The 16,819-nt window shown below is 38.5% G+C and overlaps 2 protein-coding genes across 2 annotated transcripts; one reads left to right on the top strand and one right to left on the bottom strand.

Moving 5' to 3' along the window:
- The first annotated feature begins 2,409 nt into the window (after positions 1-2,409).
- On the top strand, positions 2,410-10,363 carry LOC104950101 (probable polypeptide N-acetylgalactosaminyltransferase 8). Its single transcript, XM_010776574.1, has 11 exons — positions 2,410-2,747; positions 3,535-3,778; positions 4,895-5,061; positions 6,018-6,201; positions 6,284-6,481; positions 7,630-7,744; positions 7,913-8,098; positions 8,205-8,342; positions 9,013-9,108; positions 9,186-9,353; positions 9,438-10,363. The coding sequence occupies exons 1-11, from the start codon at positions 2,537-2,539 to the stop codon at positions 9,612-9,614; spliced, it is 1,884 nt and encodes a 627-aa protein (XP_010774876.1). The 5' UTR covers positions 2,410-2,536; the 3' UTR covers positions 9,615-10,363.
- LOC104950117 (adenosine deaminase CECR1-A-like) lies at positions 10,087-16,435 on the bottom strand. Its single transcript, XM_010776592.1, has 12 exons — positions 16,429-16,435; positions 15,920-16,049; positions 15,218-15,324; positions 14,796-14,927; positions 14,535-14,717; positions 14,300-14,440; positions 13,156-13,318; positions 12,358-12,448; positions 12,117-12,225; positions 11,856-12,013; positions 10,822-11,024; positions 10,087-10,182 (listed from the first exon to the last, which is right to left on the bottom strand). Exons 1-12 carry the CDS (start codon positions 16,433-16,435, stop codon positions 10,095-10,097), a joined length of 1,512 nt encoding a protein of 503 aa, XP_010774894.1. The 3' UTR covers positions 10,087-10,094.
- Positions 16,436-16,819: the final 384 nt, after the last annotated feature.

Genomic DNA, 16,819 nt, shown 5'->3' with positions numbered 1-16,819 from the left:
CCAATATTCAGATACACTCAAAATGTCCCCCCCAATAAATAGCACAACAAAAAAAAGTTTTTATTTATTTTGTTTTTTTATTAAAATAAAATTGCTATTCTATGACTTCTTTATTTTGGTTATTTGTATACTTGAAAATCTATATTTTCTGTTATTGTGAACTTCACCAAAATGATATTTCTTTTCATATGTAAATTGGTTCCTTATTTTGTACCCAGGGGTGTATTTCGCTGTTGCACGTCTGAGTCCACATTCAGTTAGCTTGATGCTCCAAGCAGGTCAGTCATGTTTTAATTTGCCCTCCATCAGTTCTGGTATCTTTTTCTAGTTAGCCCTAAAGTAATCTATATTATTTTATTTCGTAATGGTAATGTTAATGAACCCTCCGGTTTAGCTTCTTTGTGTAAGTAACTTGTAGTTCTGATGTTAAAACCGAACTTTTCAGGAATAGCTGGTTAACTAGCTGTGGGCTGGCTGGTTTCAGTTGCTCGCCAGGGTTTGGCGGGCTAGTGTCAGCTATGTGGAAAATGACGGTGTCGTTTTTTATGTAATCCAATACATATTTATTCATGTAGATTATTTCTATTTTATTTTGGCATTTGTAGAGTGTAGAAATATTTAAAACTGTGATGTGTGACATCTAAGGAATACCAAAGGTGCCAGAATTAATTAAATAAATACTCTACAATTATTATGAAATAGTATTTCATAATCGTCAGAAGCATAGATTTAATCCCTAATTTTGCTCTCAAAGTGCACCAGATTGATGCATTTCACTTCAACATTTAAAGGGGACCTATCATGCAAAATGCACCTTGTACGTCTTTTATACATGAATATGTGTCCCCGGTGTGTCAGGGAACTCACCAAGTGTCAGAAAACACAACTCTCTCTCTTTTCCTCCATACCCAAAATCTCTAAAAACGAGGCTTTAACGGATCTGATACAGACTGATACAGATTTGAAAATAGTCTGACGTCAGTGACGAGGAGCTCCGCCAATATGGCCAACTCTCCACCAATCAGGGGAATGAGAGGTTGCCATGGCATGGTAACATCATGGTAACATGACGCTCGTAACTCGGCCCCCTCCTTTGCAGGGGGGCGTGGTCAGCTGCAGCGCATGCGAAGACAGGGGTGGAGGAGAACAAAATGGAGCGAAATGAGGCATGGCTAAAATGCATGATCTGTTTGGTATTTTGAAAAAGAAAACACATAAATATACCTTTTATATAGGTATGGCCCTACAATATATTATTCAAATATAGCATGATAGGTCTCCTTTAAAATAAACTATACTATGACTATATATGTTTTTGATCACCCTTTAAAAGGACTTTTTTCATGGTATTTTTGACATAATAAATTGTGACTTTATAGATATTTTTAGATATACTATACTAAGATGTTTTGTGGTGTTGTAAACATACTATTACTTTTTCCATTATATTTGTTCACATACCATACTTTAATCAACATGCTAAATTAAATTTTCTTCTTTATTTGATATTCAGCAGCGTTTTCTAGAGCCGAACACACATTTGAAACCATCTTTTGTAAAGATACATTGTTGAAGAGGTGCAAGGCTTAAAACTTGAGAGTGTTTGCCTACAGTATGTGTCTGCCCCAGTTTAACCTCTGGCTCCTAGAGTCATTATTGTACTCTTAATAAAAGAATGTGTTCTCAGATTTCAAATGTCCCCCCTTATCCTCTCTTGTGAGGGTTTTATAGGATCATTTGAGTAAACAACCTGAGGGACTGATTTTTACCCCATATCATATCCTCAGTGGGTGTCTATCTCCACATACAATACTTTCATGCAAGCAAGAAACCACATAGTGTCTGAAAGCACAAAGCAGGATCACACCCAACACCTCCCTCCTTTGCCTTTATACTTTAATAACTAAGCCAACTAAGGCTTGCTCTACGTGTCTCAATGTGGTTTCCTCGGACAAACAGATGGCTGGTTTGATTTCAGATTGTACAAGGATGTAGTGTCCTGTTTGTTTTTCAACTGCTGATGTATGAATAAGATCATTATGGGTGGGGAAAAAAGGGCTTCGTAAAACATGTAACACAAACAGTGTGCCTAACATAATATAACTTTTTTCCAAAAAAAACTATCAGTCAAAACACTTTGCAGCCCTGACCTCCTGATTTACTCACTTGAAAACAGAAGGAAGGAGTTTTGCATGATGCAGAAATAAAATGTAAAATATGTTATTAGTAATATTTAGTTCATTTTGTATCTGCAGCATCATCAGATACAAGGTGAACATCATATGGATAAGTCTCAGTCCTGATCCAGTTACCTGCAGAGTTCTGCAGGTTTTCTCTCCTCCCAGGTGACTACAGCTAATGATTCACACCTGGTGTAATGCAAGAAAGGCAGCAGAGCAGAATCTATTGAAAACCACACTTCACACAAATTTTTCTGATTACACAGCTGTGGTTTGTCAAAGGGCGTTGTATTTGGATAAGGAGGGTGAAAGTGAGAGCACCTGAAATTAAAAGCAGACGATTGTTTTCAGAAGACATGCACAGAAGCCCCATGATGAGATCTGGCTGGATTAAAGCATTCCTTCTGGCCTTTGCCATGGCTGGGTCTCTTCTTTACCTCGGCTCCATAAAGAAGGAGGTTCATACCCACTCAGAGAGACTCAGTAGAGCCCACCACAACGACTCCATCAGGGGTCAGGGGATGCTCAACAGGATGGACAAGATGGAAACAGACATCAACAGACTGCGTGAGTCTCAATGGGCTGCTTCTTACCTTATCAAATCATTCAACTTGATTTCAATACTTAAGCATTTGATTTGTTGTTTTCCAAGTCAAAAGATTAATCTGAATCAAGTTTATTGCCAGCTACGTTTACACATACAAGACATTTGGTTTGGTATCCGGTGGTGCGTACGTTAACAATCTAAAAACATTAGTTGCAAAGTAGGTGAAAAAAAGAAATATATAAGGATAACAAGTATTTTTAAGAAACAATTTAGCATTAAAAAGAATGCTAAATACAAGTATTTACACCAAATGTATTATTTAACTATACAAATAATATGTCTAGATTGAATCTGGACCAAAATTGGATGAAAAGGAAAGTGTTTTTTAGATATTTAAATGTTCCAACTTGTATAATAAACAATGTTTATTGGATAGGGCTGCAGCTAACACTGGTTTCCATGATCGATGAATCTGCTGATAATAATAATTGTTATTGAAAGAAAAATACACATTTCCCAAAGCCCAGGTTTATTTGGTAAAGTAAAGCAGCAAGTGTCACATTTAAAACTGGACAATATTTTATATTTGTCCCTTGAAAATAGACTCAAATAATTAAATAATTATCAAAATATTCTGGCTGTTCTAAAAGGTGGATGGGCTGTACATGTCAAAACTCCCCAGTGCAACAGACTAGTGTTTCTGATTGACACTAGGCTTATGCTGTTATGTTATAGAGAAGAAAACCTGTATTTAAAGTCAGTTGTATTAAGCAGAAGAAGGGTTAAACCGTATCTTTTTGTCAACAGTCAATGTGATGAATAAACTTGAAAAGAAGGAACTGGTGAACCAGAACAACGCAGAAGTGAAGAAGGAGAGGAGCGTGGTGAGGAAGCTCTACCCGAACTCTTATCTGTTCACCAAGTGGGGGGACGATCTGTCGGAGGAGGAGCAGAAGGAGGCCGAGAGGTTGTTCCAGAGCTATGGATACAACGCCTTCCTCAGTGACCGGCTGCCCCTCAACAGAGAGATCCCAGACACCAGGCCGGCCAGGTGAGGATACTTACTGTAGGAGATAATAAACTATTGTTAGACCTGTCACTCACCGCTGGAGCCACATTGAGCTGCTTCATGGGGCTTCCTTATTTGAGAAACAAATGATGTTCCAGGAACAGGACAGGAACTCAGTTTATCTGCCTATAATGGTGACCTAACAAACACACTTTGGACAGATAATAAAACCCACTGATGAGATTATATGACACATAATTCAACGTTACTACTTTTCAATGTAGTAGAAAACAAACATTTACATTTTTGATTTCAGTTTAATGTCCAGATATCACATGAGCAATGGTTGATGAGGCTTTTGTGTGACTAGGATGTGACATTTACTGGTTGTTAGTCTTAGTCTTTTGCAATATTAAGATAGATGTATTCGTTTTTTGGAACAAGTAACACAGATGTTAACTTAGGTCGCTCTTTAAAATTCACTATTTATTGACCTTTTGTAGACTCACTATACCTCTATTAATAAAGAAAATGATTAATGGATCAATCAATTATAAAGTTAATTGCAGCTCTTACTGAGATACATCTTGGATACAAATGTGTGTCTGCAGTACCCCACTCCTGCAGACACTCCATGTTCTGTTACGCTGCTGTTTGTCTTTTAGTCTCTCACTTCATGTTAGAGCCATGTCTTGTTAGCAGTTGCTAAAAAGGATGGACGTATGCTGATGTGAGATTTATGCTCGATGTTTTTCATCTGAGTGAGTTTATTATTTGAAAATATCAAATACTGCAGATATAAAAGTAATAAAGTGGGCTGAAAGCTTCACAGAGCCAGGTTGAAATGCTTCTGGCAAATTATTTCTAGTTTTAAACAAATGGCTTCTCACAGCTCCTAACGTATTCAATAACTTAAAAGTAAAGCCTGACTTGAGGCAGCTGAGTCATCACAGTAACTTCTCCTCCGGAAAACATTACTCATAGAGCATAACTAATCTTGTTAAACATTCAAATGTAGAAGCCGCACAATGAAAAACCAAGATTTGTGAAAGGGCAGAGACTTTCATGATGAAAGACGATCAGCATTTTTTTTAAAAACATTTCTAAATATCTATTATTAGGGACAAAAATGCAACATTTTAATTTTTTCCCTCTCAGGTGTGCTGATAAAAAATACCCTAAGGACCTGCCTTCCATGAGTGTCATATTAATCTACCTGGATGAAGCACTTTCTATCATCAAAAGAGCCATTCGCAGCATCATAGACAAGACACCAGCTCACCTGCTGAAAGAAATCTTACTTGTGGATGATTGCAGCAGTAACGGTAGGTCCAAGGTAGTGGAGGTATTTGAATGTTTAAAGTTTCAGTTCACCCAAATTACTCAAGATATTATCTCTTCTACCCCAAGCTGTATGTAACGATGGATAAAAGCAATCATCATCAAGCTCTCACATCTTCAACAATGTATCTTTACAAAAATTCTTTAAACATGCATGTGTATGTCGTAAAAAGTCATAGCATGTTGTGTCAAAAAAAGTCTTACTGTACTATGTCGAAAATGTAGTATAAGTAACAACATAGTATAGTATGTCTAATATAAAATAAACGACAAAGTATAGTATGTTGAATGTTCACAAAAAACGACATAGTAAAGTAAGTAGCAAACATAGAGTAAGTCGAAAATATGCCAAAAAAACGACATTGGACATGGAACATTTCAGAAAATAGCGACATAGTATTGAATGTCAAAAATATCAGAAGAAAACAACATGTGTGAAAATGTCATTAAAATAAAAAGTGTTTGAGGTTAAAAGTTGTGTCAGAGATGTTTTGACTTGACTGGTGATCCGCCCCCGGCTTTGCGACCTGCTACTGTTGGTGGACTCGGTGAAGAGTCAAACCGACCCTTCTTTAAACACAGAGTTTCATCTACCATGCTTATTTGGGGTTGTTTTATGCTGCGTTATGCTCATTCATAAAAAACATGTGCATTTATGATCAATTTGTTCACAAGAACACAAAATTGTTAAAAATAAGTAACTTGCAGAACAGGTGAAGCTTGCATACATGTGTCCATTGTAAAGGGCGTATTATTTTCGTACACATACTGGAAGTTTACTTCTTTCAACGGCTTCTATGTTGTGTGACCCTTTGACTGCACATCAATGCAGGATTGTAACATTTGATTGGACAAGTGATTAGGGATTTCATGATTGTTTGATTGATATGGCCCATTGGAATGAATCTACCTCTCCGATTCCTCTCTTTTACATTTGCAGAAGATTTAATGGAGAAATTGGATGAATACATTAACTCTATCCACGAGGAGCGTCCAGCCCTGGTGAAGAGAGTCCGCCACTCCGAGCGGCTCGGCCTCACTCAGGCCAGACTCTCGGGGTGGAAGGTTGCTGTGGGGGAAGTGGTGGCCATCTTGGATGCTCACATAGAAGTCCATGTTGGATGGTAGGTCTAAGCAATAGGATTTGTCACACCTCAGTTTTCATCTCTCTGCGTAAAACTCTGTGTTTCTGAAAACTGTGTCTAGGGCAGAGCCAATGTTGGCTCGGATCAAAGAGGACCGCACCGTGATACTGACACCAGTGTTTGACAAAGTCAATTACGACGACCTGAAACTTATCCCCTACATACCAGCTGCGGATGCCTTTGACTGGGCTCTGTGGTGCATGTACGAGTCCTTCAGACCCGAGTGGTATGCTTTAAAGGACGACTCACTGCCTGGAAAGTAAGTTCAGGAGCAGCTGGCAGGGAAATCACACAGACAAAAGAATCCTTCCACACTTACAGTAAAGGTCACGTCTTTCATACATAAATGTCCCCTCTGCATTAAAAGATTCGGAACATTTCAGGTAAAAAGATTCTCTCTCTTTTTGTCCTGATCAATCTATATAAAAACCTGTCTGAAAATGAGCTGATCAGATTTTGGCCAGTGATTTTTTGCTTGTGTAACCATTAGCCAATAACCAACCAAGGTAACACCCGCCCACCTTATCACCTGAATCTCCTCCTAGAGCACCATTGTTCCTTATCAAACCAAACACTTTGCATAGGGCCGTGGTGGGTGGCAGTTCATTATCATTTAAAGATACAGACAGGGCTGAAACAGAGGGGATTATGGGATACAACAATGCATGCCATAAACATGTTTTGTACATATCTGAGACTTATAATATATTGTAGAAAAAGAGTATAATGTGTCAATTGGGGAAAAAGTATTTGTTAAGTAGAGCTTGCTACCAGACAAGGTTTTTATGGCACATAACCCCAGAACAACTTTTTTACCCTTTTTTTACTCGTTTTAAAATGTACTAAGAAAACAGCCAAAATACAACATGAGTGAGTTTTAGAGGTGAACATTTATACGTAAGGCTTTATTGGACTATAAGAATTAAAAGGTTAATTTGTTATCATTGAGAGTTACAGGTTGTCATAGGAGGATTAAGTGGAGTCTTACTACTGCAACGCCATGTCAATCTGTGTACTGCCAACAGACTGTAACACGCCCTGCAGTTTTTTTGTTGTTCCAGCTAGTTGTTTTTCCATTCAGTAGAATGTTGAAATGGGAGAACCATTAGAACAGCATGCAAATATGTATCTATATACTAACGATGTTGACAATATTTCCTTTACCAGTGTCAATGTTATAAGTCACTTCAAAAATATTGGACTTGGCTGCAGAGGATATAATAATTCTCAAAATGTCAGTCAAGGAAAAGAAAACTGTACGTGGCTTAAAATAAACATATCATTTGTTTGAAGGAAGTGACTCTTGAACCACTTTACTTACTCTGATATCTGAAATGCATTGACCATGGATGAAGTATAGCTGGTGTTTAATTTCAAAATCTTAACAAGTTAAATTGTGACATGTAGGAGCCCGGCCATCATGGGGATTCTTGTAGCTGATAGCAAGTTCTTTGGAGAGATCGGAAGCCTTGATGGTGGAATGAAAATATACGGCGGTGAAAATGTGGAACTCGGCATCCGGGTGAGATTTTCAGGGGAATTTAAATTGACACCATTTTTAAGATGCTACTCCATTGCAATGTTAATATCGGCAAGGAATCAGCTAACAGAATACAGTACATGTGTTTAACGTGTCTAGAATGACCCATTAATGCACTTTTTAAATATTTGACCTTTCGTGTCTTGGCAGGTGTGGCTGTGTGGAGGAAGCATAGAGGTTATTCCTTGCTCTAAAATTGCCCACATTGAACGAGCCAGCAAGCCTTACCTCCCAGATTTGAGTGGAATGATGAGGCGTAATGCTCTGAGGGTGGCCGAGGTGTGGATGGATGACTATAAGAAAAATGTCAACATTGCCTGGAACCTTCCATTCGAAGTAAGGGGATGACACCTGAATAAAAACGATATATTTTTAAAACTACATCTTATATCCTTAAACTGTAGTTCCTATATTTTTTTGTGACCTTTTTGTTTCCTCACAGAATCATGGGATAGACATTGGGGATGTGTCGGAGAGGAAAAAGCTGAGAGAGAGGCTGAACTGTAAGCCCTTCCAGTGGTATCTGGATAATGTTTACCCCATGCTCGACCCTTTGAAGGACCTGCTAGCTTATGGAGCGGTGAGTAGGAAGAAATATCAGATGGCATGCTTTAGAAGGCTTTAAGGATTAAATGAATATGTTTGAGACATTTTTTCATAACTAAATTGTCTCCACGTCTATCAGAAAGTAGCAAGTATGTATTTGATTTAACATTGTCATGTTAAGTGGTGGTTTCAAACCTGTGTAGTTTTTACCCAATGTCTGCAGGGGCGAGCATCTACATGTATGGGTTGAGACTAAGATTGATTTAGATTATTATTATTTTTTTTACAATTTGGAATACATTTTAGAGGCCTAAAGAGGAAAACTATTCAATACCTCACAAAAGGACTGATTAGAGAAACCAATATAATAGTTTATGTGTTGCGTTTGTGTAATCCACCTATTTAAATGTTAGAACTGTGCTAGACTCTGTCTGTATCTACAGATTTACTCTCTGGAAGATTGTTATTTTTCTTGTAGGAATCATAGTAAAACAACCTGAAATTGTCTAAAACGAAAAGATAAGCCTGGTGGAATTCTATATTCTTCTTCAAATCCCATTAGAAAAAATAAAACCACAGATCAGTACTTACCCCTGCTTTGGTTTTTGGTATTCATAAAGAAAGAAAAGATATATGAATGAGGCTGGAGCCTGATTTTTTTTTTTCTTTAACGTCATACTAACTATCTCTGCTTCTGTGTGCAGCTGGTTAATGATCTGATGCCTAAATTCTGCATTGACCAAGGCCCAATGCCTGGGAACACTCCCATTGTATATGGTTGTCACTACCAGTTCAGCCAGGTATGTTCAAAGTCCACTGTATGCACCCAGACACTAATTCAGTTTTGGTTTTGGAATATAATAGCTTTTTGTTGTAGCACTGTTATTATCGCACCAATGGACAACTGTACATCGGTGGAATAAAATCTCACAAGTACAACAGCAACCGCTGTCTGTCAGACCCCGGCTCCGGATTAGATCCAGGACTGTATGAGTGCAAAATGGCTGAGCAGAAGAAATTCCACATACTGTGGGATTTTAAACAGGTACTTTTTAATACAATTTGAATATACATATGCACAAAAGAGGTCAGTCTTTTTGGAGGAAAATAAATATGTTTTTTTTTCCAGGACGGAGCTATCCAGAACAGAGAAACAAAGAGGTGCCTGGAAATAATGATGGCTGGACCCAGCAATTATAAACTGGTTATTCAGCAGTGCACCAGTCAGAGATGGAAAATACAATATCTCATCAAAGGCCAGCTTGGTGGGCAGGGTTCAGAAGACAGGATGATAAAGGAGCCATGATTCAATGACAATCTGCAGCTCAGTGAAACACATGTTTGCTTTTGGGGCAAGTTTACATTTTTGCTTTGGACGACTTGGATCTACGAGAGGCAAACTCTGTGACAAAATGTATTTCAATGATTGTTTGTGAAAAATATAACATTGTGACAAAAAATGAACTACTAAATGAATGGTCATTTATTTCATTAGTTTTAAAAAAAAATTGTTGCTGTGAACATTTGCTATTACATTTTCTTTGTGCAGAAAACCCTATTTATGAGGAAAAGATTGGCAGTAAACGGCTTTTAATACTCCCCACAGTACGTCTGAATGTCTAGTTCACTCAAAAAATACATACCTTAATACATCAGACAGGAACATCCTGAGGGTATGTTTTCAGCCAATCAATAACACAAACAGTATTTCCAATTGTTTTAATACAGGCCTAAAGATGCTTGCTATAGCTAATCGCGTTGATCAGGATCCGTTGTGTGTCTTTTGTCATGTGTGTTTAAAGATGAAGGCGTCCCATTTGCGCTGCCACATGACGACCCCTTTGTCCTTTAGATGGTCTGGCAGGGAGCTGTACCTGCAGGTAGAAGACCTTTCAACGCTTTAACATCATTAGGTTGATTGTAGGCTAAACATATCAATGTTTCTCCACCATAAAGTAGAAATCACGTCCTATAGCAGGGCTTTTTTCACTGAGGGCCACATACAGAACAACATATTAAGGGCTGGGTAAGTGAGGTATATTGCCACATAAGTTATAAGATAGCAAAATCAATCAATGCAGGTAAATTGTGCTTGATACTTGAATGTGCTTTAGGCTACATCACAACTTTCCTTTGGGTTTCATTTATTTTTTACAAAAAGTGTACAACGGAAGCCTCAAATTGCTTATAAGGGGAATTAGGAAGGGTATGTTTCACGCTTGTTATGTAAATACATTTTTTATCAAGATATGTTAGGAAATGTTTTCAACTTTAATTGACTGAATTTATTTGAAAATTGTGTAATATTTATATATTTTTCAGAAGTACAATATAAGACAATCACAAGTTTCATGTGTAGGCCAATTAAAAATGGATCATGGGTCGCAGTTGGCCCCCAGGCCGTAGTTTGGACCCCCCTGTCCTACAGCCTTTGTTTTTCCCACTGAAGGGATGCCATTTATGTAATACAGTAAAAATGGGGCCTGAGAGAGATCAAATCAACGGATTCTCACCTGATGGAGTTCAGAGCCAGCTCTTTCAGAGTACCCAAGTTTGCTTTTAACCCTCCGATGCCAACAAAGGCTTCATAGAAGTCGTAGGAGAGGCCCGTGGTGCCGAACAGAGACGGGTCATCGGAGCTGATCACCATCGGGTGGCCCTCCGACATCAGCACAGCGGCAGGGTGGTTCCTCAGGTCCGATACCAGTTTCAGCACCTCAAGGGCAGAACACATTCAGGTTAATAACATATGGAAACAGGTGCTGGTGACTTCACCACACGTGCACACTTATTGGTGCGTTCCAGAGAAGTCTGCGAGAGTCCAAACATTTTGTGGACCTCCAGAGAGTTCGCTTGGATTGGAGCCCAAAAATGTACCCAGAATCCAAAATAGAAATTGTTGTAATCATAAGTATTACTGTAACTTCATTCTCTGTTTTTTTCCCACGGTTTGAATTCACATCTAGCCTCTAATTTCCACTTCCTTAGAACAGACAAAAGGCTGTCTCTACAACCATGGGTTTGTAATGAACATGTATGCAAGAATCCACCGTCTGGCCAAATGTTTTCCTGTAATGTACTGTATATTGCATAGCTGTATGTAAGTTTCAACCATCTGGTCAACACTTCCTGTAATGTAAATTTGCTTGCTGAGGACCTTCCCTCCTTCTGTAATGTATAAAGTGTTTGTATTTTCTGTTGTATGTGGTCAGATCTTGTACGAACTTTTTGGTGCAAGACTCAGTCCTTTCAGCTGAAATAGGTTAACTGTTAAATGCTTTTTGACTTTTATTGACTTTATTAAATAACAACATTTTGCTTTAAACTTCTATTATTTGTTCATTTCTTGCCAAAAAGGTTGTTTCTGTTTTTGTGTGGAATTTCCTCCACACAAATTATCTTTAGCATAGTGCTATTTGTCAATTTTGATTATGATTGAGTGTTGGAGATATTGGCCGCAGAGGTGTCTGCCATCTCTCCAAAGAACAGACTAAAATTCTTCTCCATGGTTTCTCCATCATGCCAATGAAATGGGTTACCATCTCACCTGGTTTGAGATGGGGCACAGCTCCACAGCTACGTTTCTTTTCCTAGAAAGCTCTTTGGCCAGAGGATGGTGTGCCAAAGCAAAGCCATGCCCGATGCGTGTGGTGTTGAACAGAAGGGCGTCCATTAGGTTTTGATCTACGTCAGTGCCTTCCTCATCTAAAAACAAACCAAATCATACTTCAACAGATTCATAAAGTTGGGAAATATTTCAGTTTTTGTTAATAAAAATTATGTATTTAGTGCTTTTAAATCTAACCACCTGTTTCGCCCGCGTGAAAGAAGTACGGCAGCGTGACACCCATCTCAGCTGGCAGAGAAAGAGCGTCCCTGAAGTACCACAGAGTCCTCCCACTGTCCTCCCTGCCAACCTGAACACAAACTGGAAATTCAGGGAAAGGCTAATTATGTCACCACAACAATCAAGATAAAGTGGTCCCTTAAAAAGCGCCTAATGTTCAGTTAAATATGAGTTTAATAAGACGGATCTCTTCTTACTGTACCATGTCAAATCCTGCAACAACATCTGGGAAGTCCTTCTGCAGCTGAATGGCTTCTTTCACAGCTGCTTTCACCTCAGATACACTCAGAGCCCTGGAGGAAGCAACATACAGAAATCATTCAGTATTCGACTCGCAAACAATAAGACTACTGTGCAATTTGACTTTAATATTATAAGAGACCCATCTCATTAATCTCCTGAGGATTTTCTTTGTATCCAATGTTAGCTCTGGTGCTTCTTTTTGTATTTAGAGCCGTATATGTACTGCACAGAACAAGTAGGGAGACAACATACTAACAGCTGGTGCATCTGTTATATAGCAATGTCACCACAAAAATCCTTACAACATCCAGAAATACGGTACCGACAGAATAACACTTAATGAGAAACATTATAAAACTGCTTTAGGATGATGAGTATTAAATTGGTGAAGTGACCTTTTAATAAAACTAAATGTCTGTTTCCAGAGAACAGCAAATGCAATCATTGAGAATTAATACATTTAATAATAGCTAGAGAATGATTTGTCCAACATGGTTATAGTTAAAATTCATGGCATATTTTTCCAGTTTGTTAAACGAAAAAGTAACCATCTTATTAACTACTTCAAATCTGTGTCTAAAGTCAACATTCTTATTCTAATTTCTACATATAAATACTACATTTAAAAGGAAAATTATGTACGACAGTATACTATCATTTTGGACATTGTTCTCATCTCTCAAATTATGCAAATAAGGAGTAATTTGCATTACAATTAAAAAGTTGAAGTATTTAGAGATGACTTAAATATCCGTACCTGTGCACAGAAAAGATGATACGAGCCCCAAGAAAGTCCGGATGATCCTCTTGAAATGTCCTTGTAACCTCTTGAAATGTTTTCAGAGCCCACACCTTATCATGAATGCTTCCATCAAGCTCATACGTCTGAAACACACAAATGAAATGTTCAGATGTAGAAGCTGGAATAAAATAGAGACAAACAACTTCTTTCTTCGACTACACAAGTTGCGTGTCATTAACTTTACTGTTACAATTAGAGAGACTCAGAATCAGAATCCCTTTATTAGTCCCAGAGAGGGGAAATTTGCAGCGTTACAGCAGGAAAGACCCACAGACAGCTTAGTGTTGCATATCTTACATGCGTTAAAAAAAGTACTAAGTTATAATATAATTAAAAATATGCTATAAAAGTACTAAGTTATAATATAAACAATATGCTAAAAAAAAGATAAAAACTAAAAAAGTTACATCATTTTCAAAAATACAGATCAAAAACAAATCAAATCCTGTAGCAGTTCTTAGGATTTAGCAGCCCGGTATATATTACAGTTATTAAAGATGGCNCACCGGCAGTTACCCCTACATTTTGCCGCCCCCGTCACCTAGCAACCAGCGAAAATATTTTGCCTAGTGTCAGAAATTATTACCAGCACTTGTGACTGCAGCTGGTTGCTAGGTGACGGGGGCGGCAAAATGTAGGGGTAACTGCCGGTGACGTACAAGGACATGCTCCGTAGACCGTCTCAGGAGGACCCAGCCTCTGAATTGGGACACAGCTGCAGTCTGTCTTCCGGTTGTTGCCTCTTTTGAAGGAAGAAGGCACACTACCGCCGCCTGCTGGTAAGGAGAGTTATTGACACTCACGCATACGCAGTTCATACGTGCTCGGCTCGGATTTGCGGTGTGTTCCAGTGCGCAAAGTAGGCAAATACGCAGGAGAGTCCGGCGACGCAACAGTCGGTGTCGGCGTCGGCGACTTCTCAGGTGACTGGCCGGTGTATCTGGGCCTTTAAGGTTTTCAATGTATAGGTGGTCATTTGAGTAGGTCCCAGAATAAAAATGGATGTTAAATGGTTATAATTGTATGTATCTGTAAATAAAAATCAGAAAAAAGTGTATTACGAAACATTTTACAAATCTGGTATACTGTGGGTGTTCACCTGGTGGGGTCCACTTGGGTATTTTGCCCCCTGCTGGGCTCAGAGGCAACGCAGGTTTCGCTGTGAAAACTGTGGACGATGAAGGAGGTCTTTTGGGTGCAGCTTGAGCTGTTGGAGGACTACTCACTGGTGTGGAAACTGCTGTGAGACAAAGTAGTTCCAATAAATAATACGTTTACGAATAAGTAAAATAACAGTCAAGAAAGCAGATTTTTAATGAACTTCAAGAACGTACCCGCTGCCGGTGATTTAGACTTTGGTGGATTTGATGGTTGCTTTTCTTTTTTAGAGGCAGAAGGTGGTTTGGTCTTCTCGTGCTTGGTAGCTTTCTGCTTTTTTGATTTGCTGATTTTCTTCACTGTGAATTCCTCCTCGTCGCTCTCAGCTGGTTCACTGAAGTCTTCATCACTCTCTGAATCTGGAAAGGATTTTTTGTTAATAGTTGTTTAAAAAATGTAAATCAAGTATTAAAAGAGTGGGGCGGCAGGGTAACAACCTGGTGTCAGTTTGGGTTTATATTCTTCATCGTCATCTTCATCGGCAAGCGTTTTCTTCTGCGCCTCAGCGGCAGACTTTCTCTGTCTCGATAGGACCGCTGACTCCCTCTCTGATGTGATATCATCCAGGTCTAAAGAAAAAATAAATAAAAGCATTAAACATTCATACCACTTATCAAACAATATTACATTCAATGTATTTGGGCAGCATGTGGAAATTAAATGTGCAATAACAGAAAGAAAAGAAGGGAAATGTACCCAACAGGACGCTGCAGTTGGAAAGGTGCAAAGAGGTCGGATCAATGTTTTCATCGACTGGAACTTGAACCTTGACATCTCCTTAAGAGATATAACCTTCATTTAAGTTGACGACTCTTCAAAAATAGACAATTGGATTTATTTTGTCAGAGCTTTATCATACCTTTACTGTTGTCTGACTGTTCTTTTATCCCATCTGCATTATTGAGCAAGGACAATGTAATGGCTGCTTCTAGATCCCGTTCAAGCAGCTTCACATCTAATGGTCTTCTGTGAAAAACAGAATTAACGTCAAGAAGATTATAATGCATAATGTTTTTCAGATTTGTTCTCAAATATCTTAAATAACATACAAACTGATTAATTATTTTTTTACTTTACATTTTGAAGACTTATCCCAAAGGGGAAAAAAAGAAAATAACAATGACACAAAGTCATCCCAATAAAATGTTACCCTCTGAAATGAGTTGTTATAACTACACACTACTGTTTATCCACTAGAGTGAGATGTTGCTTTAATCCAAAGCACATACCTGAGGTGAACTACGCCACATTATGTGTATGTAGGCTATTGTTGACAGCCAATTTGAATCAAATTACATGATACAATCTTTATTTGGATAAACTTGGGGTATTGCTAGCTCTCTCTCTCTTTCTGAATTTGTGGTATTAAAATTAACAAAGACATCATTACGTTATCATTTAATTTAACTTGTAGGCTGAGAGTGCATTCAATGTTATTCATGCTAAACAACAGACTTAATTTATTCACACAAATCTCAAAAGGAATTTCAATGTTTCTCCCATTCCGAGTAATAATAAGTCATCTTGTGTTCCACATTTTGTCCCATTATCTAGTCTTTACTGTACCTGCTCTTCGGGCTCTGTGTGGATGGTGAGTCGGACTCCTGACTGGAGGACTTGCTCGATGATTTCATGTGCTCCTGTTTCACCTCCTCCCTGGCCTTTTTCCTGGGTGGAGCCTGAGCAAAATCCTCATCTGTCACAACATTAAGACAGAACCATTAGATATGTTAGGTGGGAGAAGCAGAGCTGAAGCCAATAACATTACATGATGATGTCATGATTTGTAATTGTTAATGCAAAAATGCTGTTTACAGCCTCTCAACAGGGGACATGTTCTTCTTCCAAATGATCAACTAGATCTAGAAAATTATGATGATGATTCATCAATAATGAAAATATGTATTAGTTTCAGCCCTGTTATATTTACCTCTTCATATTTACAGTATGAGCTGTAATTGCTCTTTTTCTTGTAAGTGTTGCAGGCAGTAAACCCATAAGATAGGGTAACTAAAACCTTATTAAGTGTTCGGTTGGATGTCTGGTCAATATTGCTAAAACAATTCATACCTGCCATCCCTACCGATTTGGGCAGTAGTCTACCGCTTTTGACATGTTTCTACCGCCTACCGACTTAGCTGACTTTCCCTACCGATTTTCAATCTTCCTAAACTATGACAAATAAAAATGACATATAGACACTGGACTCGACTTTTGGCGGACACCGTTTGCAACGTGTCTGTGATCGCGTCAAACAAACAGTCCTCTGTGTTTCTGAAAGAGAAACAACGTGCAGACCGGGGGTAACGAGGAAAGGCAGCGTTACCCCCGGGGCTGATGGGTAATCACTCCCAAATGACAAACAGACCGGGAACAGAGACAAGACATTTGAGTCCCGCAGGGTTTCCCCGTTAATATCAGTGTCTCGAAAACACATGTTGGCGACTGAGAGACATCCAGT

This window comes from Notothenia coriiceps, unplaced genomic scaffold (assembly GCF_000735185.1).
Source record: "Notothenia coriiceps isolate Sejong01 unplaced genomic scaffold, NC01 NC01_scaffold00017074, whole genome shotgun sequence".
Taxonomy (NCBI): Eukaryota; Metazoa; Chordata; class Actinopteri; order Perciformes; family Nototheniidae; genus Notothenia; species Notothenia coriiceps.
The sequence above is the reverse complement of the archived record's forward strand: the minus strand, read 5'-3'. Positions and strand labels throughout refer to the sequence as shown.

Excerpts from the sequence above, each read along its gene's own strand:
- LOC104950101 (XM_010776574.1), top strand. The coding sequence starts at position 2,537 with ATGCACAGAAGCCCCATGATGAGATCTGGCTGGATTAAAGCATTCCTT. Across the intron at positions 8,099-8,204 it reads CCTGGAACCTTCCATTCGAA|AATCATGGGATAGACATTGG; the intron begins GTAAGGGGATGA and ends GTTTCCTCACAG. Across the intron at positions 9,109-9,185 it reads GTCACTACCAGTTCAGCCAG|CACTGTTATTATCGCACCAA; the intron begins GTATGTTCAAAG and ends TTTTTGTTGTAG.
- LOC104950117 (XM_010776592.1), bottom strand. Across the intron at positions 14,718-14,795 it reads TAAACCCAAACTGACACCAG|ATTCAGAGAGTGATGAAGAC; the intron begins GTTGTTACCCTG and ends AATCCTTTCCAG. Across the intron at positions 12,449-13,155 it reads ATCATCTTTTCTGTGCACAG|GGCTCTGAGTGTATCTGAGG; the intron begins GTACGGATATTT and ends TGCTTCCTCCAG.